The 25,373-nt window shown below is 41.1% G+C and overlaps 10 protein-coding genes across 10 annotated transcripts; 5 read left to right on the forward strand and 5 right to left on the reverse strand.

Annotated features, from left to right (window-relative positions):
• Positions 1-2,793: 2,793 nt before the first annotated feature.
• On the forward strand, positions 2,794-3,438 carry EAF01_002971 (uncharacterized protein; the record flags this gene model as incomplete). Its single annotated transcript, XM_038911225.1, has 1 exon — positions 2,794-3,438. The coding sequence occupies one exon, from the start codon at positions 2,794-2,796 to the stop codon at positions 3,436-3,438; it is 645 nt and encodes a 214-aa protein (XP_038774147.1).
• A 60-nt stretch (positions 3,439-3,498) lies between these two features.
• On the forward strand, positions 3,499-5,370 carry EAF01_002972 (uncharacterized protein; the record flags this gene model as incomplete). Its single annotated transcript, XM_038911226.1, has 5 exons — positions 3,499-3,558; positions 3,715-4,208; positions 4,271-4,542; positions 4,603-4,763; positions 5,254-5,370. 5 exons carry the CDS (start codon positions 3,499-3,501, stop codon positions 5,368-5,370), a joined length of 1,104 nt encoding a protein of 367 aa, XP_038774148.1.
• A 109-nt stretch (positions 5,371-5,479) lies between these two features.
• EAF01_002973 (uncharacterized protein) lies at positions 5,480-6,747 on the reverse strand (the record flags this gene model as incomplete). The annotated part of the gene is made up of 5 exons (XM_038911227.1): positions 5,480-5,583; positions 5,649-5,767; positions 6,120-6,474; positions 6,556-6,640; positions 6,706-6,747. The coding sequence occupies 5 exons, from the start codon at positions 6,745-6,747 to the stop codon at positions 5,480-5,482; spliced, it is 705 nt and encodes a 234-aa protein (XP_038774149.1).
• A 556-nt stretch (positions 6,748-7,303) lies between these two features.
• Positions 7,304-7,723, forward strand: EAF01_002974 (uncharacterized protein; the record flags this gene model as incomplete). The annotated part of the gene is made up of 1 exon (XM_038911228.1): positions 7,304-7,723. One exon carries the CDS (start codon positions 7,304-7,306, stop codon positions 7,721-7,723), a length of 420 nt encoding a protein of 139 aa, XP_038774150.1.
• Positions 7,724-8,233: 510 nt separating this feature from the next.
• On the reverse strand, positions 8,234-9,260 carry EAF01_002975 (uncharacterized protein; the record flags this gene model as incomplete). Its single annotated transcript, XM_038911229.1, has 2 exons — positions 8,234-8,752; positions 8,811-9,260. 2 exons carry the CDS (start codon positions 9,258-9,260, stop codon positions 8,234-8,236), a joined length of 969 nt encoding a protein of 322 aa, XP_038774151.1.
• A 1,832-nt stretch (positions 9,261-11,092) lies between these two features.
• Positions 11,093-12,454, reverse strand: EAF01_002976 (uncharacterized protein; the record flags this gene model as incomplete). The annotated part of the gene is made up of 1 exon (XM_038911230.1): positions 11,093-12,454. One exon carries the CDS (start codon positions 12,452-12,454, stop codon positions 11,093-11,095), a length of 1,362 nt encoding a protein of 453 aa, XP_038774152.1.
• A 1,087-nt stretch (positions 12,455-13,541) lies between these two features.
• On the reverse strand, positions 13,542-15,157 carry EAF01_002977 (uncharacterized protein; the record flags this gene model as incomplete). The annotated part of the gene is made up of 5 exons (XM_038911231.1): positions 13,542-14,064; positions 14,120-14,672; positions 14,851-14,887; positions 14,946-14,971; positions 15,025-15,157. The coding sequence occupies 5 exons, from the start codon at positions 15,155-15,157 to the stop codon at positions 13,542-13,544; spliced, it is 1,272 nt and encodes a 423-aa protein (XP_038774153.1).
• A 2,319-nt stretch (positions 15,158-17,476) lies between these two features.
• On the forward strand, positions 17,477-19,530 carry EAF01_002978 (uncharacterized protein; the record flags this gene model as incomplete). Its single annotated transcript, XM_038911232.1, has 4 exons — positions 17,477-17,773; positions 17,983-18,535; positions 18,602-19,222; positions 19,307-19,530. The coding sequence occupies 4 exons, from the start codon at positions 17,477-17,479 to the stop codon at positions 19,528-19,530; spliced, it is 1,695 nt and encodes a 564-aa protein (XP_038774154.1).
• A 521-nt stretch (positions 19,531-20,051) lies between these two features.
• EAF01_002979 (uncharacterized protein) lies at positions 20,052-21,356 on the forward strand (the record flags this gene model as incomplete). Its single annotated transcript, XM_038911233.1, has 2 exons — positions 20,052-20,371; positions 20,444-21,356. The coding sequence occupies 2 exons, from the start codon at positions 20,052-20,054 to the stop codon at positions 21,354-21,356; spliced, it is 1,233 nt and encodes a 410-aa protein (XP_038774155.1).
• Positions 21,357-22,545: 1,189 nt separating this feature from the next.
• Positions 22,546-24,793, reverse strand: EAF01_002980 (uncharacterized protein). Its single transcript, XM_038911234.1, has 3 exons — positions 24,085-24,793; positions 22,940-23,882; positions 22,546-22,890 (listed from the first exon to the last, which is right to left on the reverse strand). The coding sequence occupies exons 1-3, from the start codon at positions 24,596-24,598 to the stop codon at positions 22,698-22,700; spliced, it is 1,650 nt and encodes a 549-aa protein (XP_038774156.1). The 5' UTR covers positions 24,599-24,793; the 3' UTR covers positions 22,546-22,697.
• Between the last annotated feature and the right edge of the window lie 580 nt (positions 24,794-25,373).

The following is a 25,373-nucleotide window of genomic DNA, read 5'->3' on the forward strand; positions in this document are numbered from 1 at the left end:
TATAAATTAATTAAAAATATAGATTGAAACATAAATTAAATTTAAGATTTTAAAAAACACCCTATAAAATTATTATTGATTTATAAAAAAACTATTTAAAATCTATCATTTTAAGTTATTTTATTTCCAAACATAAGTCAGGTATTCGTTATCAAGAAGAGTGGATTATTCGATAAAATCTGATCGGATTTGTATATTCAAATTAGCTTTTAGAGTAACGTGGTTTATCATCGAGTGGCCCATATCATCGAGTAGCCCACTTTCACTTCAATTTACACTTTCAAACCCATATTATTCAATAATAATTAAATCAATTGATTAAAACTATTAAGAATCTAATAATCTAGAATCTATTATATTATTTTAATAGGTTTTTATATTATATCCTATCTTTCTACATTTACTACAACATCAATTAGAAAATACTTCCTTATTAGAATTCTCTCCTTTTTGATATTCATTGTATTGAATTTAAATATCAACCTTTTATTGAAATAATATATCAAAAGTCTTTTATTCAATAAGTATTCCTTTTTAACATAATTAAGTTTTTTTTACATATTGATATTTACTTAATACCTTATTTACTATTCAAAATATACGATTCTTTATACTTAAAAGTATATTCTCATAAACTAATCTTTTTATACTCTTAACTAAAGTTAATATAATTTCGAATATAAATATAAAAAAGCTTAATTGATAACAAGTTATTCAAGATTTAATTAATATTGATTGAAAAAGAGCTTTTAATAGATTACAAGGGATTAAGAAATTCATTAATCTAAATTGAAAAAGGGAAGGGTAAATATACGAATTTGAATATCTAATTTCGAAAGTACAGTTTTAAAATTAAATAGAATTAAACCTATTCCTCGAAATCCTAATTTTATATTCTAAAAAATAATTGATTCTTTATATACAACTTTAAAAACTATAAAGAATTCAATCTTCGAAATATGATTAATATGTGCTTTAATAAATTCATCAATTTGATTACTATATGAACATTTTAGATTACTAAAACAGTCAACATTAAGTGGTTGAATTAAATGACTTAAATATAATAGTAAATGTAAATATATAATATTATTCTTTTTATAGTATATTTGAAAAGCTATTGATTCATGGTTTTTATGCCCATTTAGTACTAATATTCGATATTTGCTTTTTCTTCGATTCTTAATATATTTATCGAAGTGTTTCAACTATTCTAAATTTGTTTTATTATTTGTTCACCTATTAGATATAGATTTAATAGCCTATTCTATAGGAAGATTCGTTTCGGTGTATTAATTAGAGAGATGAACTTATCCTTAAACTACTAAAATGTTACGGGAGCTGCCTCTAGGGTCACGTGGAAGTGTCTAGAGATCTCTCGAGGTGGTTTAGACTAGACTTCAAGTAGGAATTCAATAAGGTTGTAACTGGTTGCAATTCTCGTAACTATAGTAATGAAACTAATGATTGTTCTTGAGCACGAAGCTCTACATTATAATGAAACTCATTCCTTTATATAGACCTTCCTGCTCTACGAAACCCATGGTTCTGTTCTACTTGGATCCCTTGGATCCTAAGCTCCAAAGGCTCCTGGCTCCTTGGATCCTAAGCTCCAAAGGCTCCAACGTCCTGTCACATGACACTCGTCACGTGATCCAATGTTACCCGTCGTAACATAAAAATAAAGGAATAGTTTTACCCTTTCCATTTTTGTATATTATTGTTATAGCTCATTCTCGATTATCTGGCTATACTATTTTACTTCTGTTATTTCGTTCAATACTAGTTATTATTATTATTGTATATATAATCCTTATTATAAAGCCTGTTTCGTCGAAATTATAGAAATCTTTGTTCAAAATACTATATTTCGCTTATATATTCGCAACTAATCGAAACCACTCTTTAAAAAGCTTAAGATTCTTGTAAAGAGCTCTTTGAAAATCATAAACACAACTAAAACGTGTCTTTAATTCGATTCAATATTTTATAAATTAATACACTTAAAACTTCCCAATACATTTCGTACTTCTCGATTCGAGAATATTATTCACTATATCTTTCACATTCTTTAATTTAAATGGAAATCCTTTTAAATCTATATCGAGTATATATTGAATAATCATTTCTTCTTCTAATTTTATAATCTTATAACAATTCGTTTGAGTTTCTATATAAAGAGGTAAATTTTTCATTCTATATTGAAAAGTTATATAAGGAATATTATAGAGTATAGTAGTTTTTCGAATACTTAATTTTTTATCTTTATAAATAGCTTCGATAATAAGGAGTATATAAGCTTCTTAATTATTCGAATTCATTATAGGTTGTTGATAAAATGTATATTGAAAGAAACAGATATAAATTGAGATGAAAGTGGGCTACTCAATGATATAGGCCACTCGATGATAAACCATGTTAAGTACGATATGATATATTCTAAATCTAGTTAACCCTCTGCGTAAGCCAATTAACATCAGATCCATCCAACGAGAAGAGCCGTCAGGCACTTGATACATGTTTGCTGTGATGTGATTATCCAAATTACGGTTCTTGAAATTGACAGTAGGATGTGGTATCTTGACAAAAAAATACGTGAAGAGGGGGTCAATCACGTGCCGATAAGCGTTTACGCGCCTTCCCAGCAGCAGCTTATCGAGAAAATCGCGATTCCCCGCTAACGCGTCTTCCTCAACGCCTACTCGAACCGTTCTTCTGTCATACCTTCTCCAGTAAAACGACCCTTGAGCCACCCTAGACACTGATGACCTTGGGACCTTTTGCTTGAGGCAAATGTCAAGAAAGGCCATACAATTGAATGGTGCAAGACAACCTGTAACTTATCAAGATCACATCAATCCCTCGTTATTCCACACACGTTTTCCAAATCTCGTCAATTCCTCTCCACGGCAGTCAAACTTTCCTTCGCCAAGTCCGATATTCTCAGATAATCTTGGTTCGCAGCAACATTATTCTCCTCAACCGGCACCAAGGTGGACATCCACCATGCAAGCCTCAACTTACCCCAGACCATACTCAAATCCTAATGAATTCTCAACGCAACATCAGTTACCACCACTTGGGCCTAAGATCGGTAGACGCAATACCCAACACTCTCCTCAATTTTCCACTCAATCGCAGCCACAATTGCCTGCTCTGGACCCTTACCCACTGACTCCCGTTACACCATCAAATGCCTCTCCATTGCTTCGAATACCCTCTAGACTAGAATCTTCAATATCGACCCCAGCTCCTCAGTCAAAGCTACAAGCACTTCCTCAATCCCAATCTCTAGAGTCTGCTCTCGATGATGCAGATGTCAAATCCCTCAAAGCATTGCTTAGAGCTACCGGAAATTTGTATCCGCACATGCGAACGACTACTCTAAGATTTTTGCTTGGTGACAAATATGTCGAAGAGGAGAAAGAGGAGGGATAGAGTACCAAGGGACTCTGGAACAATGATAAAGTAGATGAGAAGTCGCTGGACCGGAGAGGAATGCCCATTAACTCGAGAAAGGAACGAATCATACCAGGGAAGGGGTTGGTCATTGACCTGGTGAGTGATGATGAGGATACCTTGCAGAAGGAAAGTCCTCTGGAAGAAGCATTGATGATAGAAAGGCAATGAACTGCGGTGTTGTTGCAAGATTCAAAAACAGCGGAAGAAGAGATAAGGAATGCCACAAATAGTTATCAAATTGAATGGAATCAGGTCGAAACTTTACAACAGCAGATGAGGGAAATTCATGCCAAGGCTTTGAACGCCCAAAATTCTCCGCCAGAATTGGTGCCTAGAAATGATAGTGCAGACCAAGCTTTACAAACGGAGAGAAGATACATTGGGATAGTTCAAAAGCAGTTGAGTGATGAAAGGAAGGAAACAAAAAGACTCAACGATCCATTAGACCATCAGAGACGATTTCAATCAAGCACTGGAACACCTGTATCTCAGCCGTATAATATCCCTCAAACTGGCTTAGTGGAAGTCGCCCACAAGGAGATAGTGGATCTGAAAAAAGCTTTGAAAGAGGAAAAGACTAGATCTCAGTGGTTCAAGGACCAATTTGCCGATCAACAAATGAAATACACGGAAGTGGACACGCGCGCTTCCTCATTGAATGCCGTCAAGGATGCTGCCGTAGAAGCACTAGAAAGAGAAAAAAAGAAGTCGAAAGATTTGGAGAAAGCGCTCGAGATTGAGAAAAGGTTAAGGGAAGTTACGGAGAGGACTCTAACTCATGAGAGGGACTTGATGGGAAAAGGAGAAGGGTCCCATTAGCTCGGAAAGTTTTAGCAGAACAAAGGCAGGAACGGAAAGCGTTGGCAGAGGTGGATGAGGAACTTTTGAATGGAAGAACTCGAAGCCAATCAGTTGCTGGAGTATCATCATCATCATCGGCGAAGAAGCGGAGGCTTGATCCAACTTTAGAGGAGTTAGGGTTGGAGAGAAAATCCCTCAAATTTGAAGGCGGTAAATGTGGGCAGTGTTTCAAAAACATTAAATCTCAAGATGCCGATGGGCCTTGCCGATATCATCCTGGTTAGTATTCGGCTTCATGCTCTTGACTTGTTGCGCAATACTGACATGATTCTATTTTAGGGGCAAAAACAATACACCCGCGAGCCCTTCCAATGCTCGTCGATCGGCATGGTGAGAGATGTTACGAAGGCAAATCGGTTGACGAAATGTTGGCTGTTTACGGGTCATCCCGTTGGCTTAGCGATTGGTTCTGGAGTTGCTGTAAACGGAGCGCGGGCGGAGTAGGTTGTTGTAGGGTGCCCACTCATACAGATCATTATACACGTCAGATTCCCGATTATCCCCCTTCGATTTTGATCTGATCACGCAGGACATATATATACTTGAGATATGTTAGATGACAAGGAATGTTCGAGATTTAAAAAAGTTTTATAAGCGCGAGACACGAAGTGATACCCCTACGCATATGTATTTATGTAGTAACATTGTAAATTTCATCTAACTCAGTATCATTTCTTGTGTTATGTTTTATTTTTATTGCAACTGTTTTGTTCGCCAATTTTTCTACATGATCTAGTGTGGACTTTAAGAACTCGGAAAATCTCGATGATTACAACTTATTGTTTAATTGGACATCCTGAAAAAGTTTCTGGGATGTACATCAATGGGTACGAGACAGAGTGGTCAAAAAGATCTAAATATATCAATAACATAGATACATTATGCAATAGGGACTCAAATTTCCGATTAATATTCCATTAGGAGGCATAGCTTAGTAGCTCCATTTCAGATCAGAGTATGAGATCACCACCTACAGGTCAGAGGGATCGGTTCATTTGGCCAACCTACTCGTCTTCTCAAAAGATTCAATTATCTCCAGCAGATTAGATAATCGAGAAGCTTCTCACTGTCAACTCGCAGTCCGAAGTATCGGACAGCATAACTCTCGAGTGACTCTACAGCTATACTTCATGCATTAAGTGTATTGCTATCTCCATCATAGACTATCATTGATCTGGGACTCTTTGATGTACTCAATCTTCGGTGGTTCCCAGGCCAGTAGTCTTTGTAATTCGCGTTGATCTTTGTCATCAAGATGTCCTGAAAGTTCACGTTAGTTACATTGAGCTTCAAGGAGTGATTGGAGAGGTGAGAGTTGATCATACCTGATTTGACTAGATCCTGTTGAAAACATCTTATCGTAAAGTTGCGGGAATCGTCAAAGCCTTTCTTGTAGGCCTCATGAATGTCCTCTAAGGATCCTCGCATCTCATTCCCTCCCATGCTAGTTGGTCAAGGGATACTTCTGACACAAATCCATCACATAGATGTGATTCCTGAGTGCATTCTTCAATGATACTGAAATCTTCGTCACCCTCCTGGAGGAAATAAAGCTCCTGGGCATTTAGAGTATGGCCCATTGATAGACACTGAGAGACCGATCGTCAATTAGGCGAGGCACACCTAGAACCTCCGCAGGGTAGTTGCATTTATTCTTTGGTACTATGATCCGCTTCATCCCAGGATCCCTATAAACGCCTCCCAAAAGGTGAATCATGCCTGTCCAACATTCTCCTGTATGTGGCCAGATTCCGTCGATATCGAGGTTGGCACATATGATTGGTTGTTCTCTTCACAGCATTTCGGCTTCGACTTGGCCAAAAATTCGACTGTCATATTCCGTATCAGGTTGGTAAGGGCCTCTTCGCTCAGAATTCTCAATGTAAGTTTTCGATCTTAAAACGAGACCTTGCAGAGGCTTCTTAAACTTCAGCACCACATCACGCGATTCCATACACGTCATTGTCAAAGGACACTGCTGCGGCATAGTCGGACAGAGATAAACGTTTTCTGGCCACGTATCGTTGTAGGTGGTAACATGAATAACACGTGGCTGCAAACCCGCAAACTTCCATATCCTCAATCTTAATTCTGTTGGCAGATTTCGAAATCGTTGAAAGGTATCCGGAGCGGACTCAATGACCGGTGCATCTTTATTTCTCATATCGACTTTGGTATCCTTCCCCACAACCTCTTCAGTATGTGCGGTCTAATCGATGGCATCTAGGCTACGATTTTGTTCATTGTCATTCCTATCATGGTGTTGAGTGCTTGAGGTTGAAATTTTCATCTGCTGAGGTGTAGCCAATGTGGCGACCTACAATTTCTGTCAGCTTGTGGTAAATTGTGATGTGCTTTTTGTTCAAGAAGGATTTGGATTACCTGATCAGCGGCGCTTTCATCTGAAGCGTTCTCAGAATTCATGATGCAGAGCTCCTGCTTCCAAAATGTGTGTTTATGATGTAGTTATTGAAATAATAGAATGTATGATTTACTTCGATTTCTCACGAGTATTAGAAAGTACGATCTTGAATTGAAGTCGAAGCCGTTCCGTTCACACATGAAACGTTTGATACAGATATTCACTTCGTATTATGGTAGGAGCAAGCAATTCGAGTGAATGTCTTGAATAATCCCTGAGAAATTCACTTCCATAGCATTCGGCATGGTAATACAACTTCATGATTGGAGAACCAAGGGCTCAATTGTGGCTTTTAGCTCAGCAAATATCCCAGGTTACTATCATCGGAAGTTCTAAGATTCAAGAACAACAATATCCTTCGAATTATTCAACAGCAATCAAAGCGCCGGTATAATATCTAGCTATCAGTGAATCAAGTAAACCATTGTACATCGATCCTTCCTATCACGAATTCCTTATCCTCAAGTCACTTGACCATCAACAGCAATAAACAACATCGAGCAAAGCCAAACTCGAGTGATTCTTAAATTACAAAGCTACGACACACTCGAAATCAAAATGTCCGATAAAACTCACCAACAAATCGTGCTCATCCTCCAAGCAACTCCCTACTACCCCGAGCTCGAACAAATCGAAAAAGACCACCACGCCATCGTCCAACCCGTTCTCCAACATACAAGCGAACTACTCCGTGCGTTCCGCAAGGAAACTCGCGCCGGCAATACAAATGGTGCACGAGAGTGTCAAGATACTCTCGACGAGAATATCAAGGTAATAATTGACGCCTACGAGCGGAATAAGAGGGAATGGAATAAAGTTATGGCGAGATTGGGGGAGGATATCGGTGGGATCTTGGGAAAAACTTTGGTAGATGTGGCGAAGGGGTTGGATGAGAGGGGAACTTCGCCGGCGGGAAGCGATATGAATTTGCAGAGGGTGCTTGTTCAGGTTGCGAGAAGGATGCATGCTGAGGAGTGAGATGAGCTGATCCCTGCATTTTAAGACATGGCGGGGGCTTTAGATTGTCTGTACTGACGTCCGGGAATGAAGTCGTTATATTTGCTCAAGTCATTTCTAATAACGAAAGCATTTCTTACATTGGTTTTGATATAATTCACGGAAGCCAGACTGTAACATTCTACTTTGATCGGGTATTCAATGAAGATGAAGTTGTGTAATACATATGTTCAATGCTTGATTTGATGATTCTTTTGACTTCGAGCTTCTTTACACCATTCATCAATCCGGTCATCCTCGAGCAAGCCCGGCACAAGTGGGTTGTATATGTTTTCTTGGAATCATTCTAAGTTTCGACAGTAAGGCAATGCACTTCATAAGTAATAACCACTCAACATTGAAATCTCGATCAGTCTCTATTTGTACGATGGCAAGTGCCAAGTCTATTCGTATACAGTGAATAGATCTAGATATATATACAAAAGAATCCAAACATATTTCCACCACTTGATATATATCATATTGTCAAATTTATGCATCACACTCATCATCACCAACCTCAACCGCCGAGCTAGTGGCTGCTGGTGCGGAGGTGGCTGTTACGAAAGTGCTTGGAGCAGAAGTTACAATGGCGGCTACGGAGCTTGATGCAAGTACCGCACTGGACGAGACCTCTACGGAAGAGGCGACTGAGCTCGATTCAATCACAGCACTCGACGAAACAGCTGCGGCGCTTGATGATGGAACCGCACTGGAAACAGCAGATGTTGCAACGGCCGTAGCGCTGGCTGCACCTGTGGCCCCAGCTCCGGAAGCACCACATTTGGCAATAGCTCCTCCGGGAGGTTTGTAGGTGGAAATATCAAAGCCATAATAGATATCTGGGATATAGATACTTGGGTCGGTAGCATTGTAATCACCTGGAAGCTCGATGGATGGTCCGCATGAGTCTCCACTAGTACCGGTGATAGAAAGTTGAGCACATCCAATGTACCATTGAGCACCTCCGACAGTCTGGGCGGAGTGAAGAGCAAGCATCTCCGAACGGAGCTGTGTGATGATATGTTAGTTATGGAGAAGCATAAAGGGTCAAGATAGAAAGACTTACCAAGTATTCACCAGATGCCATTCCCGTAGGAAGTTTGAAAGTATAGCTCATGTTTCCCGCGTTCATGAGGTTAGAGGCCCAAGTACCGTTAACCTCAACGTACTCATCAATCTTGAACCATGAACCGATACCAGTAGCCATGGACGCATCATCAACTGGACCGAAAAGATAATGTTGAATGGGTCCTGGATGAGTGGAGGAATCCCATTGAACTGTGATGGCATCTCCCTCATTTGCGGCGGTTGTTTTGACACCTGATGGGACAACGTTTCCATTGACGTTACAGGTAATGTTGTCGGATGCTACATCTAGAACTGGAGAGTTGGAAGGTGGCATGCGGATGGAGACTTGATATCCTGGAGAAACTCCATTGACCCAGAATTGATGGAAGTTTTGATGAGCAGTGACTGCTGTGAGGAGGGAAGCGGCGATGATTGATTTGGAGAACATCTTGATAGAATTTTGTGTGTAGGTATATGGTGGAATGAATGTAAAAAATTGAAAATGAATGTCGTGGATCACAGATCACACTTTGAAATGAATGTATAGAGAAAGTTAAGAGAGTGAAAATAAAGACGACGAACTAGGAAGACTGACTTGAAGAGGAAGAATAGCAAAGGCTACCATCGTGACAGCCAACTCAATATATAGAACTGAAAAGCACGCACCATGAATCGATTCGATATATGATGCCAGTCCTAGGAGAATCGAAATAATACCCATGTCCGTTTCAGAGAAACAAGATCTTTAGATGAACGTTTCGTTTGCCAACCGTGATTCGGTGATCTTCCGTTCGAAGATGTGTGAGATATACGATCCGTAGGTTCTACTCCACATTTCTTCCAGCGAATAAACAAAAGAAAATAGACGCGCTGTTGAATTCTGACCATTGTCTTATTCGATACTGTGCTTTGATTTTTAGCACTGCGACAACGATCATGCAGCCGATTGAACAATTCATACATTGTTATGCTGGATAATTTTCGAATCAGTCGTTTACAAATCCATCTGATATCCATGAACAGTATCTTGTCGACCTCTGGACTCAAGTCGCCATTTCATTTATCTCACTGTTGAAGGCTGTGCTATGTAGTGTGTCGATCAAGTTTAGATTATTAGTCGCTTGATGCGAAGAGCAGAACGTTTCATCCGGATAAGCATGAACCTCCATTGGCCCAATCCTTGTAAAGCCATGGCCGGCATTAACCCAATATATATGTATATCTCTATATATATTAAACCTTTCATTTCCTTTCTACCAAATTCATCTGAAGGCAAGCCTCATCTGGGAAAAATGCAATCTATTTGGTGCACTGGTAACTGTGGCTTCCCAATTGACTTGATGGTAAAAGCTTACGTCGTGAAGAGGTGGGAAAGAAAGTCTCGAGGGTATGAAATTAAGGGATGTATAATTGCCGTGAAATTGTATGGTTTGGTGATAGCGTTTTGCACACATAACAAATATACTTCTCATGTCCTCTTGTATCAATGCCATTCAAATAATGTCGCTTTTTCCATATTCTCCTTGTGCTTTCTTACCACCGAGGTCCCAAAGTCTTTTTCTCGAAAATGAAGGGGTAAAAAGAAAAGCAGTGAGCAGAGGCCCCCACAACCCCTTGAAAAACAACTTTAATTTCGTTCCTTTTTCGTCTTCGTCAATTGCTTTCTCTGAAACATCTTGGCGCTCCAGGCCACTTTTTTGTCCTTGATGACGCCAAATTGGGGTTTGGGGTTTTGGATATATTCTTCTGTGAAGTCATCGAAAAGCTAAGACTCCTAAGGGTCAGGGAATATATCTCAAAGCTCATTCGATCGAACCGGAATGCTGACGATGCATGATTTCAGCCCTATCTAGAACACTTATGGGAGATATTTGAGTACAGGAGATATTCAATCACAGGAGGGAAATCCATCTCCATCAGGTTCTCCTCCATTTGCCTACCTACATGCTTCATTATTCGAGTATTAAGAATCGTTGAGGTGCTCCAATGGCATTGTTGGAACTTGTGAATCACATGAATGTCATGATATACCGTATTGATATGTGATGGCCCATCATATCTACACCTCCTCGACAGGTTCATGGATATCGTTCAGAATAAACGCGGACTTGTAGAATTGAATACCGTTTTGAGGCTCATATTTGAACCACTTGGAAAGATGACTGTGGGGAACGAGTTCACATTAATAAAACAAAGTCACTATAAGGAACACCAGTACACGGAAAATTTTAATCTCTTAGAAAATCTTAGCCCATCATATTCTCATCTCTAAATCCCACCTCAACCGAAAGGAACAAATGTTCCATTGGCACAATTGAATCCCAGATCCGGATTCAACGTACTCGTAGCATTGATACAGATCACCGTTGGATTTCTATAATCCTGTGGATAGACCTCAATATTCTCTAAGTTGAAGTTCTTGCAAGAACTCTGGGTATTGCACTCGATGATAATAGTTTCTGTCTGCTGCAAATTTGGCAATCCAGCATCGTACCAGCACGGGTCTGAAACACAAGTACCATCTCCAGGCCGAAAGGTATTAATTGTTCCTCGAAAGTTTTTCCATGTGAAATCCTCCATATTGACACTCGCGTTGTTCGGGCGTCCAGAGATTTGTCCAGGTTCCAGCTGAGTCGCGTTAGATCCTTGATTGTAGTATGTCTGAGTGACAAAAATCGGGAATGAAACATTGTACACGCGGATATCTTCCCATGTGATATTTTTCGCGATTCCTTGACCTCCAATCCAACTCTTGAATCGGGCAGCATAGACCGCATCAACAACTGTTATATCACGGAAATGGATGTTCGATACATTGGCGAATGAAGCTTGATTTTGTCCAAGCGAGCCGATGGACAAGCCATGAGATTGATACCCGATTGTTGCCTTCTCAAAAAGAACGTTATGAGAACCAGATTGAACAGCACATGCATCATCTCCATTGTATATGATAGAATCAGAAATGTGAACGTTTGTCGCTGTGACACCAAATCCATCGGTATTGAATGGAAACCCAGTCCCCGAGGAGAAGGAGTCAATGATGCTATTTTTGACTCGGATATTACTTCCCAGAAGTTGAACATTCCACGCTATCGGCTTGCGTGATTTGAAATAATTCATACCGCCATTTGTAGTGTTCAGTTGAAAAAGATGTGGTCGATTGGCAAGGCCAGTTCCATTGACGGGATTCGCGTCCCACCATGCTTGGCCATATGAATTTATCCACCCCGTCGTAACGTCTTTTGATCCTTCATACTGAATCTTGGGACCGGCAAATGCAAACCAGTATAAAGCGGTGGTATATGTAAGTGCATTGGAGGTTGTGACAAGGTTTTGGATATAGGTGATGTTTTGGGGAAGATGAAGATTGCCTTCTTGACGAATGACAACATTTGACAAGTTCTTTGCGGAGATTGGGCTGAAGATGTTGTAATCGACACCTTTCTTGAACTCAATAACTGAATTTGAGGAGCACTTGACAAATGCGGCAGCTACTGCTGGTGAGTCGTCGGCGGTCCCATTTGAGGATTTGTATTTTGAGGGAATTGTGCAGGTTTTTGCTTTTTCATGGCCATTGTCGTTTCCAGCTTGAGCAAGGACAGCCAATGAAGATATCACGGCAGTGAATTCTAACAACTTCATGGTAGAAGTCAGTGAGATATTGAACTCTCGAGGAATATCACCATGCACACGTTGACTGTGTCAACTGATTTGAGGGTTCTGTTTTTCGAATTCGGAGTTAGATGTTAAGAGGATATGCAAAAGCTAATCAATTGCCAGAAATGAGTTTCCAGGACAACTTCTTCCACAAGCTGGACCAGATGCATTTTATAAGTTTTACGTGGTTATTGCGATTCAAATCTCTCTTGATTATCCAGGGCCTTCAGAGTCCATCCAAGACGGACTGCGGGGTAGAAGTATTGGCAAACGGAATTTGTTGCTCCATGACGGAATGCATTTAAAAATGTTCTTCCTGTAGACGTGAGCTTTATTACACCAGAAGAACTTTCCAAGTTGTCGGTCTGGTAAATATCTGATTGTTGGTTCTTTTATATATGCCAAGCCAGCCTCAAATGCAGTTATGTACAGCTCCCCGCAGCTGACAACACAACTTTGGGGCAATGCTGTAGATCATTACCCCCATTGGTGGATTTTCTCTCGGATCGGAAGGAAAAATAGAAAGGAGAGAAGCGGCTGATTGTAGTCGCATAATAATTTCGAGGCACCAAAAGAATGAAATAGATGTGGTTACAGTGTTTCTCCATACATGCAACCAGATGAGATGAAGCAACATGCGCTCTGAGGCCAGTCGACAGCACATTCTAACCTTCTAGCACACTCCCCGTATTTCTTGTCAAAATAATCGCTCCTGGCTATTAATTTTTATAGTGTGCACTGCACATGTTGTTGTGAAGCCCGTATGTCTGGGGGTGTAGAGACAAAGGGGGAAACTCCTTGTGACCCCAACGCCCCCCTCAGTATCAAAAGACCTTAAAATTACATGATTGTATAACATTGATACAATATGGAAAGATATATTGCCATACAACCATGCAATGTGATCAAGTATAGAAAGACACGAGTCATGACATTTATGGCATACAAAATGCACAAAAACTTCGGCGCGATGATTTCTCGCAGGCTCTAAAATATACAGGCTAAATGCCCTTTCGAATTCATAGCCAACGAGCCAAAACAAAGAAGTTCAAGAGCGATTTTATTGACTAACTCAGACATTACTCCAAGTATTCCTTGGATCATTTAGGTCCGACTCTTTCATTGAGAAATGAGTTGTCTTTATAATTGTCTTTGACTCCGTCTTGTCGTCCATAGTTTTGTCGAACATTTCTATTTGACTACCAGTCAAGCTATCGGTACTCGCAGCACCTCTGACCTGCGTTTCACGTTCTACCAATCCGTTGTTGGGACGTAACTTTAAAACGTCTAATCCATGTTCTTCGTAAATGGTGTTTTTGAGAATGTCGCTTTGGCTTTCTGGCTTCCTTTTGAAACCGAAAGTTGAAGGGTAAGAATACCGAGCTGGATGAGTTGATTGTCTGGTCGCAAAATTGAAGAATCTAGGTATCAGTAGGCGAAAAAGAGGCAGAAGATCCGGGACGCATCCTATAACCAATGCGAGACCAGTCTCCATTTGAGATATGGTGCTGTTAACATTTAATCCTGGGTCAGGGACATCGGGGTAGAATGCACGGTAAGTGAAAACAAGACGACAGATTCCGATAGCAGTAACACTTGAAAAGAAGTATTAGCTCGTGACGAACACAGAAGGGGAACAATGATCATTACCCCAAGCCCATGCACAAAATGAAGATTGCTGCAGCCTTTTTCCGAGGATTCAATTTGAGATCCTTCACCATATAGATTGGAATGCATAGAACCAATAGGTCTGTCAAAATAGTCAAACCAGCAGTTGAAAATAGAAAAATGACACTATTGATGCATTTCCCTCCCGTTATATATTTCCCATCTTTGAACCCAGATGCTACAGGCCCATAAGGTCCGATTCCCGGATCTGTGGCATCTACTTTAATCTGAGCCCTCAAATCCATCTCTGTCGAGTAGAATTTATATGAGAACGGTATACATTGAAACATATCGACAAAGAAGATGGCGATCATAAGGGTGAAATTGATGCATAAGAGTGCATATGAAGCATATCGAACTCTAGGTCTTATTCCCCCTATTCGAAGATATAGGAGAATCATGGAGGCCTTGACGAAACCGAGGATCGGATTATAGCAAAGGGAATCAAACATTGACCATTTCATCTCGGTAGGTATATCGATATTAAATTGGCCAAGATCTGATGATTTATAGCCATATTTCGCGTACGATGTTACTGGTTTCCAGGTTAGCATGATTGGATCAAACTTCATCATATAGACTGAGTTGAGAAACCCTTCCGCAGTTTTGCAGATATTGTATACAAATAGCAAGTACTTCAGGTGTGTGCGAAGAGACATTGCGAAGACTAGATTTCAAAGAATTCCCAGAAATCTGCGGAAAGAAATACTCACGTCCGTATATAGCAACAGTTTCCACAACCGATAGAACCTATACTTTTCTTAGCCTCAATTTCAGATGAAACCCTTAATTCTCAGTGATGTCTTACCCAAGCTATAACCATACAGATATCACCTAAAAAAGTCTTTAGCGACCAAGCAGTATAGGCAAAACTTCAGAAGACTCACTGCACATCATCAATCCCTTCCATTGTGATTTTGATACTAACCTTGACGCTAGACGCCCAAAGCAGAAAATTGAGCCAACAGCTTCAAAAACAACGATGATGACCAAACATGCGGTGTTCAATTGCTTGACCATTGTAAAAGACAAAAATGGTACCTCGCAAAAGGTACTCCACTAGACTGAATGTTCATCAAGGGTGCTTCGATCAGTTTAGAACATATGGGTTGGATAACATCATATATTGATGTATGGACTCTAGTCGCTAATAGAAGATCTCGGTGAAAATTCACAAATCTGTTCCTTCACGCGTTTGAGTTGGGACCCTCCTGAAGTTCTTAGCAAAACTACCCTACAATATTTGGTATCGAGTAAATGCTATTTTAGTCTTCTAGATGCTAGAAAGTGAGGTTCAAGAAGGGTAATACAATCAGGGGTGAGTGCTGGGGAAGTGGGATCTGCAGGATAAGCCCTTAGCCGTTTGAGAACTTCAATCCCGCTGAAGAAAGGGTTTATCAAGTAAAGACAACAAACGAGTCCAAATTCCATGCCTTGGCTTCCATACTTTTGACTATTGAAGTGATATCTAACGTGCTTGACAGAGATACCTAACATTAACAATACCTTGTGTCTTTGGCAACGATTCTCAGGCGGCTTATTTGCATTATCCGTGAAGCAATATCGACTGAGTGGGCAATAGTGAAAGCTAGCTATGATAATTGCACCATCGAGCGGATGAGGTGATATGACAGGCGTAAGTGACGGAAGAACAACCACTGGATGGTGGTTGGATCTCATTCAGAGGTTTCCACCAGTGGGTGCACGGACTCACGGGATACTTAAGAAGAAAGTATAATTTCATATCAAAATTCAATCAAAATTCAATAATATATTGAATATTTTTTGAATAGATATTTTAGATTTATTAAATATTAAAATACAATATGTTCAAAAAAGAATTGAAACATTTGAGATTTGATTTTAAAAAGCTTAATATTATATATTTTTATAAAAAAAGTTAATGAGAGATTATATATTCAATTATAAAGCTTTAACTTCTTAATTTTTTCAATTAATTTTTATACAATATAAAATTCTTATACTTATAAACTATCACTGTTAGTTTCAAGAGGATTTATTGAAAGATTGAATTATAATTGAAATATAAAAATCGGCCTTTTTGATATAGAATTATACTTTACTTACAAACTGTCCCGTGAGTCCATGCACCCACTAGTGGACGCTCGTCGGAAAAGCGACGATTAGACTAAGAATGATTGGATCTGCCCTTGTCGCTCTGACCAATTCCCGTGCTACCCGTCGATCCTTGCGTGAGGTCTATTGTTGAGGGGACGAGAGAGTGCGGCTTGAGAACGACCTTAGCGTAGAGAGCGGGAGCTAATTGCGATTTTGTCTTATAACTCCCTGTTGCTAGTCGCCGAAGGCTCATTTTAAGCCCTGTAGGGTGCGGAAGGAACCCTGAGAGAACCCGACCAATACTACTCAGTTTAATTTATCCACAATCTTAAGCTTTTGGCTTCGACCGGCCCGCCCCTGACCCTTAAGACGGCTCAGTTGCTTATTTTTCTGTTGAAAAAATAGCCAAAGCAAGTCTAGATTTCGGTCACCTCGACGAGAATTGGAAGAATGGAGGAACCGTCAACGGAAGAGGCGTCGTCTCCAAGGCATTTGGGGACAATCAATCTTCTCTGTAGGATTAAGAATTGAATCACACCGCATATGCACGTGCTTATGTCAAATATATCTTTAATATCTTGGGTACAGACATATGTCTTTTGGTTCTTCTTCTATTCCATCCTTAGAGCACAACCGAAAAATAAACGATCGAGACTAACTAGGCGGGAGCTCCATTCTACCTTAACGATCTTTGCAGCCATGAGAAAAGCATTTCCACTAAGAACGGACATATATCCACCTCTAGATTCCCAACGTTAAGGTGTCTCGAGGGTGTTCACGGCTATCATACCAAATGAATACTTTTAGCCCCGCATATCCATGTTTGTTAGTCGCTCGCAGCTCTTTTCTCACCCTTCATTCAGATGAACACCACCGACAAACAAATACTGCTCCTCATCTGTGATTGCAATCCATTCACACACTCTCTTTATTTCTCGAACATATGTTGCCATCATCCAGCATCATGTATTGATGTTTTCGCCGTTTCTTGCCACACTATGAGGCGGTTCATCTCCATTGGGACTCGGTTACCCTTACCAAACTCCGAACGACTACTCCACACAAATCGTGAAAACCCACACGTTGATATTGTTTGGTTTCCATGTCGAATCTCGTCTTCACTATGAAAAGGAAAGTTGATCCCGATAATTCGTAGGTCCTTTCCCTCACTTCATCGCTATTGTAGCTTTCGTTAGTTTACCTTCATCATCTCCATTATTCTCTCCTATCTGAGATTATCTCAGAGTGGTCAAAGTCAAGATGAAGTCTTCACTCTTTTACAAGCATGTTTCTTTTAACGCTGGCCTGGTTGCTGCCACAAATGCTCGCAGACAAGAGAATGGCACTTCTTCAATAGCACTCTTTGATTTTGAGACCATCCAGCTGAAAACTTCAGATCTCGCACACCTCAATGCTTCCTTGCAAGCGCTTTTTGCATTTGGGAATGCTTCTTCGGTAGATGCATCAAGCATTGCTTCTTCAAGATCGGCTTGTAAAGTGTTTCCTGGAGATGCGGAATTGCCTGCGGATGATGTTTGGGATGCCCTAGTTGGCGGTGTATTGATTAAAAATACCAATCGCATCAAGCTGTTATAATGATTGAAAATATGTGAGTCTACTTTTATACTTATAGTCATGAAACAAGGTGGAACATCCAACGCGATTCCCCCAAATGAATGTTGTCTTCAATGTTCAAATTTACCTTCAACATTACTTACTTGATCAAATTGCTTCTTCAAACGATATGATACTAATAGATTGTATAGAGCGCAGATAAATGTGCCTCTGTCACAGATAGTTGGACTAACTCTACTATGCACGAAGAGGATCCCACATCCATGATGTCTCCAATATATAAAGGTTTAACGTGCATGCCTACGACCGACCCAACAGCAACCTGCACACTTGGCGCTTACCCCGCTTACCCCGCTTACCCCGCTTACGCAGTCAATGCCACAAATGTCGCACAAATACAACTTGCCGTCAATTTTGCAAGAAATACTGGCATCAGAATCGTGATCAAGAATACAGGACATGGTGTTGCAGGTGCTTTGAGTGTTTGGACACATTGGTTGCAAGACATTAGATATAAGGGTGCTGAATTTACCGATGCGGATTTCCCTTACACTGGACCCGCCTTCACATCTGGAAGTGGTGTTGTTGGTGTAGATATCATGAAAGTAGCTAGCGAGCAGGGAATGATTGTTGTTGGCGGCGAAGCAAGAGATGTCGGAGTTCTGGGAGGTCACAATCAAGGTAGAGGACATGGTCCCATGACTTCAGTCTATGATCTTGCTGCAGATCAGGTCATCTCTGCTCGTATGTTCACAGCCGATGGACGATTTGTCACTGCATCCTCTACTGAAAACACCGATCTTTTCTGAGCTTTACGTGGAGGTGGTCCCGCAACATGGGGTGTGGCGACATTTCTCATAATCAAAGCTTACCCAACAACTCCCGTCGCAGTTGTAACTTTTACATTCGCCTCTGGTGGAACCGTTACTGATGATGCTTTCTGGCTCGGTGTGCGTGCTTATTGGGAGAGCTTTACCACCTTCAATAAAGCCGGGATCTACAGCTACTTCTTCGTTTCTCTCCCTTCAGCTTTTGGAGTGGATTATTTCATCATGTCTCCATTCTGGGCTCCAAATCACACCCAAGCCGATACTGGAGCTTTGTTGGCACCTTGGTTCGGAAAACTCACTGCACTCGGCATAGGCTTTACACCAGTATACAATACCTATGATACACTATACGAAGGATGGGATGCATCTTTTGCTCAAGAAACTGTTGGTTCTGATGACGCTATTTTTGGTTCCCGGCTCTTTCTACAGGAATATCTCGAGGATGAAGCAAAATTTAACGCAATATTCGATGCTTGGTCAAGCTCATCGGGAATTAATGCTTCATTACTCGTAGGTTTCAATATCAATGCACCAAATGTCGCAGGGGTTGAGAATGCTGTTTTGCCCGCTTGGAGGAAGACTACTCTTCACACTTTGCAAGGTACGTCGTGGACGGATCCTACCAATTTTACCACTATGGCTTCCGCTCGGACTAAGCTTAGCGAACTTTAACTCGCGTGGAAAGCTGTTACCCCGGGCACTGGAGCATATCTTGGAGAGTGTGATATTGAAGAGGTAGATTGGCAACACAACTTCTATGGTGTGAATTACGATAAATTGTTGAGCATTAAGGATGCGACTGATCCATGGTCATTCTTCTGGACCAAGACGGAAGCTGGAAGTGAAGTTGCTAGTGTGGTTAGTAACGATGCTATTCCAGATGAGAACGGAAGATTATGTTGGAATTAGATATATGCTAATAAACAAGATACGAGATTAGAAACGAAGAGAAGGAAGACTTGATCCCTTCTCATGCTCGTGAGCAGGTTCTGTACTCTGCAGTTATTTCTTTGATCATGAAGTTCATGGCGTATCTGTTCGCTTCGAGTTTGATAATGATCTGATTTGATGTAGCAAAGTCCTCAGTTAATTTACTGGAATAGACTACACAATTCTCAATGATGCTCAAGGGTGCGCATTGTAGATGGCTGAAACATTTCCCATTGTTGATGCAGTTTTCTAGCGTTGAAACATGTGCGGATTTTGCACGAATCTCGCTGATAGATCGATTCCATTCCATACTCGAGACAAAGTATCTATCTGTTACCATGGATAAGTATAAGAAAGGATGGTTTCCAATGAAGTATCATCGAGTCAACAATTCCATTCATCTCAAGTCCCTCGACAAAGCCTGTATAAAGCATTCGAAAACTTCAACAACAGCATCTACTTAATCTCTTACCTCACCTCGACTATTATCATAAGCAACAATGACTTCAGCACCTAGTCTCAGCAAGGTATTGAACACCATGACCACCACAAAGAAAACACTACTTCGTAAGCTCGCCGCTTCTAAGGTCAATTTTTATCGTCATTCTTTGAAGCCTATTCTTCAAGCCGTTTACGCTCTCTATCAAACTGGATATCTGAAACCAGGGATGCTTCTCGATCCGGTTCTCATCAATACGATTGCAGGATGGTGGAGAATGACAGGAGCAGAATTACGCGAAACGGTCCAGAATGAAGAGTTGATTCATGATGGTGATGGATTGACCAGAATAGATTGTATCAATCTGCTTCTGAAAGATGTGTAAGTTACAAGCTTTTCAGCTAGGAGGATGAAGGTTTTCGCCACTTTTTGAAGATACTAATTCGATTTTAGCGTTTGGATATGGAATAGGAAGGAAGGAGAAAATGACGTTGACGATATTTCAATGCCCAGACCTATCTTTGAGATTGCTGCTGCCATCAAATTGAATCCTGAAGCCATCGATTTGCTTCTCAGTTCAGTTTATGCTAATGCAGTGCTACGGAATCATGATAAGATAAGTTTCCCTGACTCTCTCCAATTCATAACTTTTGACGACTTTACGGAGGGATTCCCCAAGAATTTTGCAAATATGAAATCCAAGCGGAAGATAGCAGAGACTTTAAAAAGAGCACCTGGGTGCTTGAAGCTCGTAAAGCATCTCTCTGAAAACTACGGAGAATACTTGATCCCAGCGAATAGTAAGTTAATGATATCCGGGTTTCCAAACTCTGTCCGTCAGTTTGTGGTTACTCAAGCATCGAAGTACTCCCCTGATACATCCCAAAACCCCAATGATGAGATAACAGGGCCAATGGTGCTCTTCCATGGCACGAGTCCGGCGCATCTACCAGGTATTCTTTTAAATGGCCTTGAAGCGAAAAGCGAACTCATCGATGATAAGATTTCCACTCTCTTCATGGCAGAGGAGCCTGCGAGTTCCTACTATTACGTGGAACGTCGAACCATTGAGTCATGGCGCGAACCAGATCTTTACTCGTACTGCGGGGTTCTGTTAGCTTGTGAGCTTCCACAAACGAGAAAACCAGATTGGGATTATGAAACTCATCCTGACGGCGATGTTAAGATTGGTAGACCCCAACCCATTCATATATTTGGCCCCGAGGATACTAGGTTCATCAAAGTAAGATATGTGTTTATTCTTCCAGATGATGTTTCTAGTGACTACTTATCGGCTCCTACACTTTCGACCTTGAAACCTTTGATGTTGAAAGCTTTCAAGTCGAAAATCTTCCAGGGGATCTAAGAAGGTAGGCCCGACGAACTTCAAAAGGATCATGTGCTGCCCAGGTCGAGATTCAAGAAAATTTAGACTTTGCGAACGGCTTCTTCTTGGAAATAATTCGTTGTACCTACGTAGATAAATAGTTTTCTGTTCCGTATTGTACACATTTCTCTATCCAAATTATCTTCATTTTCATCTTTAAATCGTGATTCATACAACGTAGATCTTTGCATTGAAATGACTAGGGATTCATTAGAGCAATGGCTCAATAGTGGAGAAAGCGAAGCACATAGTATTACATCTACCAAGCACCATGAAGCCTTTGGCGTTTAGCGACGACGCCTCCACCACCTTCACTTTAATCCTTGGTTTTCTTCCAACTTGCTTTTTTTTTTTGCTCCGCTGGAGAAAGACAATGTTCATCGTCATCCAAATCCGTATAAGGATACCTTTGATAGTTTCTCAAGCCCTCAATCCAGCTCTGTATGAATGTTCGACATCCGCGTAGAAGGTGTGAGTAGCATCAATCACTCCATTACCGACTTCGAGACCACCAATTGCTGCCAGCGATGGCGTATAAAGGCGTCAGATTTTTATTTTATTCGAGTGGATGCTACTGTTCCTATCGCAAATTCTCCCATAAAGCACCTGAAGTTCCTTGTAGAAAGTAAGGTGAAATTCAATTCTGAGAAGAATTCTCTTCTGTCGGGTAGCGCGCTCATCACTACCTACCTACCACTAGGTACCGTAGCCTTGGGACTCACATAGTAGCACGATGTAGTGATTGCAGGATCTATGCACAAAGTCGACCACGCGAGCCATATTCGACGAAGGTTACCCCACCTTGACATGGAGGCGTCGATACTAGATGAATGCTATTCGGAACTGAGAAACGCCAACTGCCGAGGCCGGCAAGAGAGCCTTTGGATAATTCATGGGCCTAGTTAACCTCTGATACCATCATTGATAATCATTTGAACCCGCACTCGCACCTAATAGTACTTCGGCAAAATCTTTACAGTGGAGGGAGTAGTGAGTTAGTTGGCGGGTCATTGCTGGAGGCAACAATTCGAATCGTGACAAGATAGAAAGAGTCAAAATATCATCATCTAAAGCAGGTTGGTTTTGGCGGTAAGGTCCCTTCCAGAAGTCCTATGTTGTAATTTGTGTCACATTATGTCAACATCACTTCATCATAGTTATAGCAACATGTGTTTGTAATGTATTTTATTCTTTCTCCACCCAAAGACTAACGATGTAGTCCCATTTTAAACGCCAGGTGATAAACTCCATAAAATCAAATTCCTGTCCAGATGACTAGATTCAAGGCTCATGTTCCTCATAAAGCGTTATTTAAGGACATCATGCGTAAAGCTTCTTTTCATAACTCTCCATGTTGACACCACCCTCAAGTTGAGCACTAGCAGTCCTCAATTCGAAACGTGTAGTACCTTTCTCGACAGCCTCGTGAAGAGCTTGAAGACTCATTTGTCCACAGTCTTGGAGAGAGTGCTTCAAACCTGCAGCGAGGTATGGAACAAACTTGGTGACGGAACTATGGATTATTAGCATTGGAAAACTAGAATAGTAAATGGACATCATACCCTCTGTGTGCGACTGCACCAGATACACCCTGAGCAACGAGAACACTGTCACCCTCAGAGAAATATCTGGCGGTTCCAGCGTTGCTCTTTTGGCTGTCCTTGGCACCAGCACCAGCCTTCTTATCTTGCATAGCATCGATAGAACCCATACCGCGGTATGCCTTGACGAGCTTACCCTCACGACTGACGAAAGAAGTACCTGGAGATTCAGTGGTACCGGCCAAGAGACCACCCATCATGATGGTAGTAGCACCAAGAGCAAGACCCTTGACAATGTGACCAACATTTTGGATACCACCATCAGCCATGCATGGAACACCGAAGCGAGCAGCAAATGAAGCGACGTTATAGACAGCAGCAGCTTGTGGTCTACCAACAGCCATAACCTCTTGAGTGATACAAGCACTTCCACTACCCATTCCGATTCTTAAACCATCAACACCAGCGGCAATCAATGAAGCGGCTTGCTCACGAGTAACGACGTTACCTCCGATAACATCGAGATCAGGGTATTTCTCCTTGATATACTTAACCATCTCGATTTGGTACATGCTGTTACCTTGACTGCTGTCAAGGATGACAATGTCCAATTGAGCATCGACCAACTTTTGAAGACGGATTTTATCTTCGGGTCTGGTACCGATAGCAGCAGCGCAGATCAATTGCTTGGAATCTGGAAGTTTGGAAGCCAATGGGTAATGGATATTCTTGTTCAAATCCGATCGGGAGATCATAGAAACGAGGTTTCCGTCCTTGTCAACAATTGGAAGCTTTCCCTTCTTGGACTTGGCGAGGATGGCGTTGGCCTCAACCAATTCAGTACCGTATGAAGCAGTGACCAAATCTGTAACCATAACACTCGAGACCGAGGCGCTATCATCTTCGAACTGGATATCTCTGTTGGTAACGATACCGACAAGTTTGGAGCCCAATTTTCCGGTTTCTGTTTGTGCAGATATGTTAGCGGCTGCAAGATAGGATCATTTCCGTCAACAGTAAAGATGAAACACCAAAAATCATAAAAAGTAATTGTCTCCCCACGACCTTGCGGTCAATACGGATGAACGAAAGTTATTTGAATTGTGTTTTGATAATCATGTAGAGGTGCAGGTAGGGGCAAGAGAGAGAGAAAAGGAGGTACGAACCTGTAACTGGGTATCCTCCGAAACCCCACTTCTCCTTCAAATCCTTAACTTCACCAACAGTTGCCTGTGGGCTCAGTACGACTGGGTCAAGGATGAAACCGTTTTCGTATCTCTTAACCTTTTGAACCATCTCGGCTTGCTCTTCAGCAGAGCAGTTGTGGTGAATGACACCAAGACCACCTTGTAAAGCCATGTGAATGGCCATGTCGTGTTCAGTGACAGTGTCCATAGGGGAAGAAACGAAAGGAGTCTTGAGGGTAATGCGCTTGGTAACTGGAGAGTCGAGAACGACCTCAGAAGCAGCAAATCCAATGTAACCTGGAAGAACCAAGAAATCGTTGTAGGTCAAACCTCCATGCTTCTTGGAATCGATCAAATCATTGATGCTGAGACCATCGCGAGATTCATACTCCCTGAGGATTTCGAGAGCCTTTGTGACATCCAAGACTTCCTTAGCTGGAGCCAAGAAGTCTGAAGCAGATGGCTTGGAATCACCGTTTGCTTGAGGAGACATGGTGTAAAGATGTATGGGTAGATGTGCGGGGAAAAAGTAAGAGGGAAATGAATTCGAATCAAGAATTCAAAGAAAAGAGAAAAATTGGAAAAGATGACAAAGAGATAGTCGACCCTGGAAGTACGAAGAATAGAAATTGAAGTGATCGATGAAATCAAATCTCTTGAATGAAAATGTACAGTCGACGGGTTGAAGTTTCCTTCTCCCAAGAGGAAAAAGAGAAAGGGAAAAAAAGAGAAGAGAAAAATTATTATGAATGTGAAATATGCGGGGCGAAAATTACGGATTATTTGAGGAACTAGACCAATAATGGTTAAGTGGCTTGTCGATAAGAGAGAGTCACGTGGAGATATGAAAAGTTCAATGCATGGCCAGACCAGAAGAGTACATCATTGTAGGTAGGTAGGTAGGTAGGTATGGATTGGGGATTGAACAATGAGAATTGAGCAATGAGATGACTTCAAATAGATGACTGGGGATGGTTGAGAAATGCAATATCAGATTAGATCGAGCAGACCTAGGTACACAGGAGATAATCGATAAATGACGCTCCGCTTGGCCACTGCCGTGGAGGCTTCTTCGCTCCGCTCTAATAGCAAAGGTAAAATATTGTGCATATATTGCACAGATATTATATAAGTTATATATATATTGTAATGGTACATATACAGTACCTGGGTAGGTAGATATAATATAACCTTGATTGATGATAATTTGTATGTGATGATCCAATACTTTTTCCAATCTTCCATAACTACATGTAAAGTCCAAACCT

This window comes from Botrytis porri, assembly GCF_014898465.1.
Source record: "Botrytis porri strain MUCL 3234 chromosome Unknown BPOR_003, whole genome shotgun sequence".
Taxonomy (NCBI): Eukaryota; Fungi; Ascomycota; class Leotiomycetes; order Helotiales; family Sclerotiniaceae; genus Botrytis; species Botrytis porri.

Excerpts from the sequence above, each read along its gene's own strand:
- EAF01_002980 (XM_038911234.1), bottom strand. The coding sequence starts at position 24,598 with ATGTCTCCTCAAGCAAACGGTGATTCCAAGCCATCTGCTTCAGACTTC. Across the intron at positions 23,883-24,084 it reads CGGAGGATACCCAGTTACAG|AAACCGGAAAATTGGGCTCC; the intron begins GTTCGTACCTCC and ends CTGCACAAACAG. Across the intron at positions 22,891-22,939 it reads GGTGCAGTCGCACACAGAGG|TTCCGTCACCAAGTTTGTTC; the intron begins GTATGATGTCCA and ends AATAATCCATAG.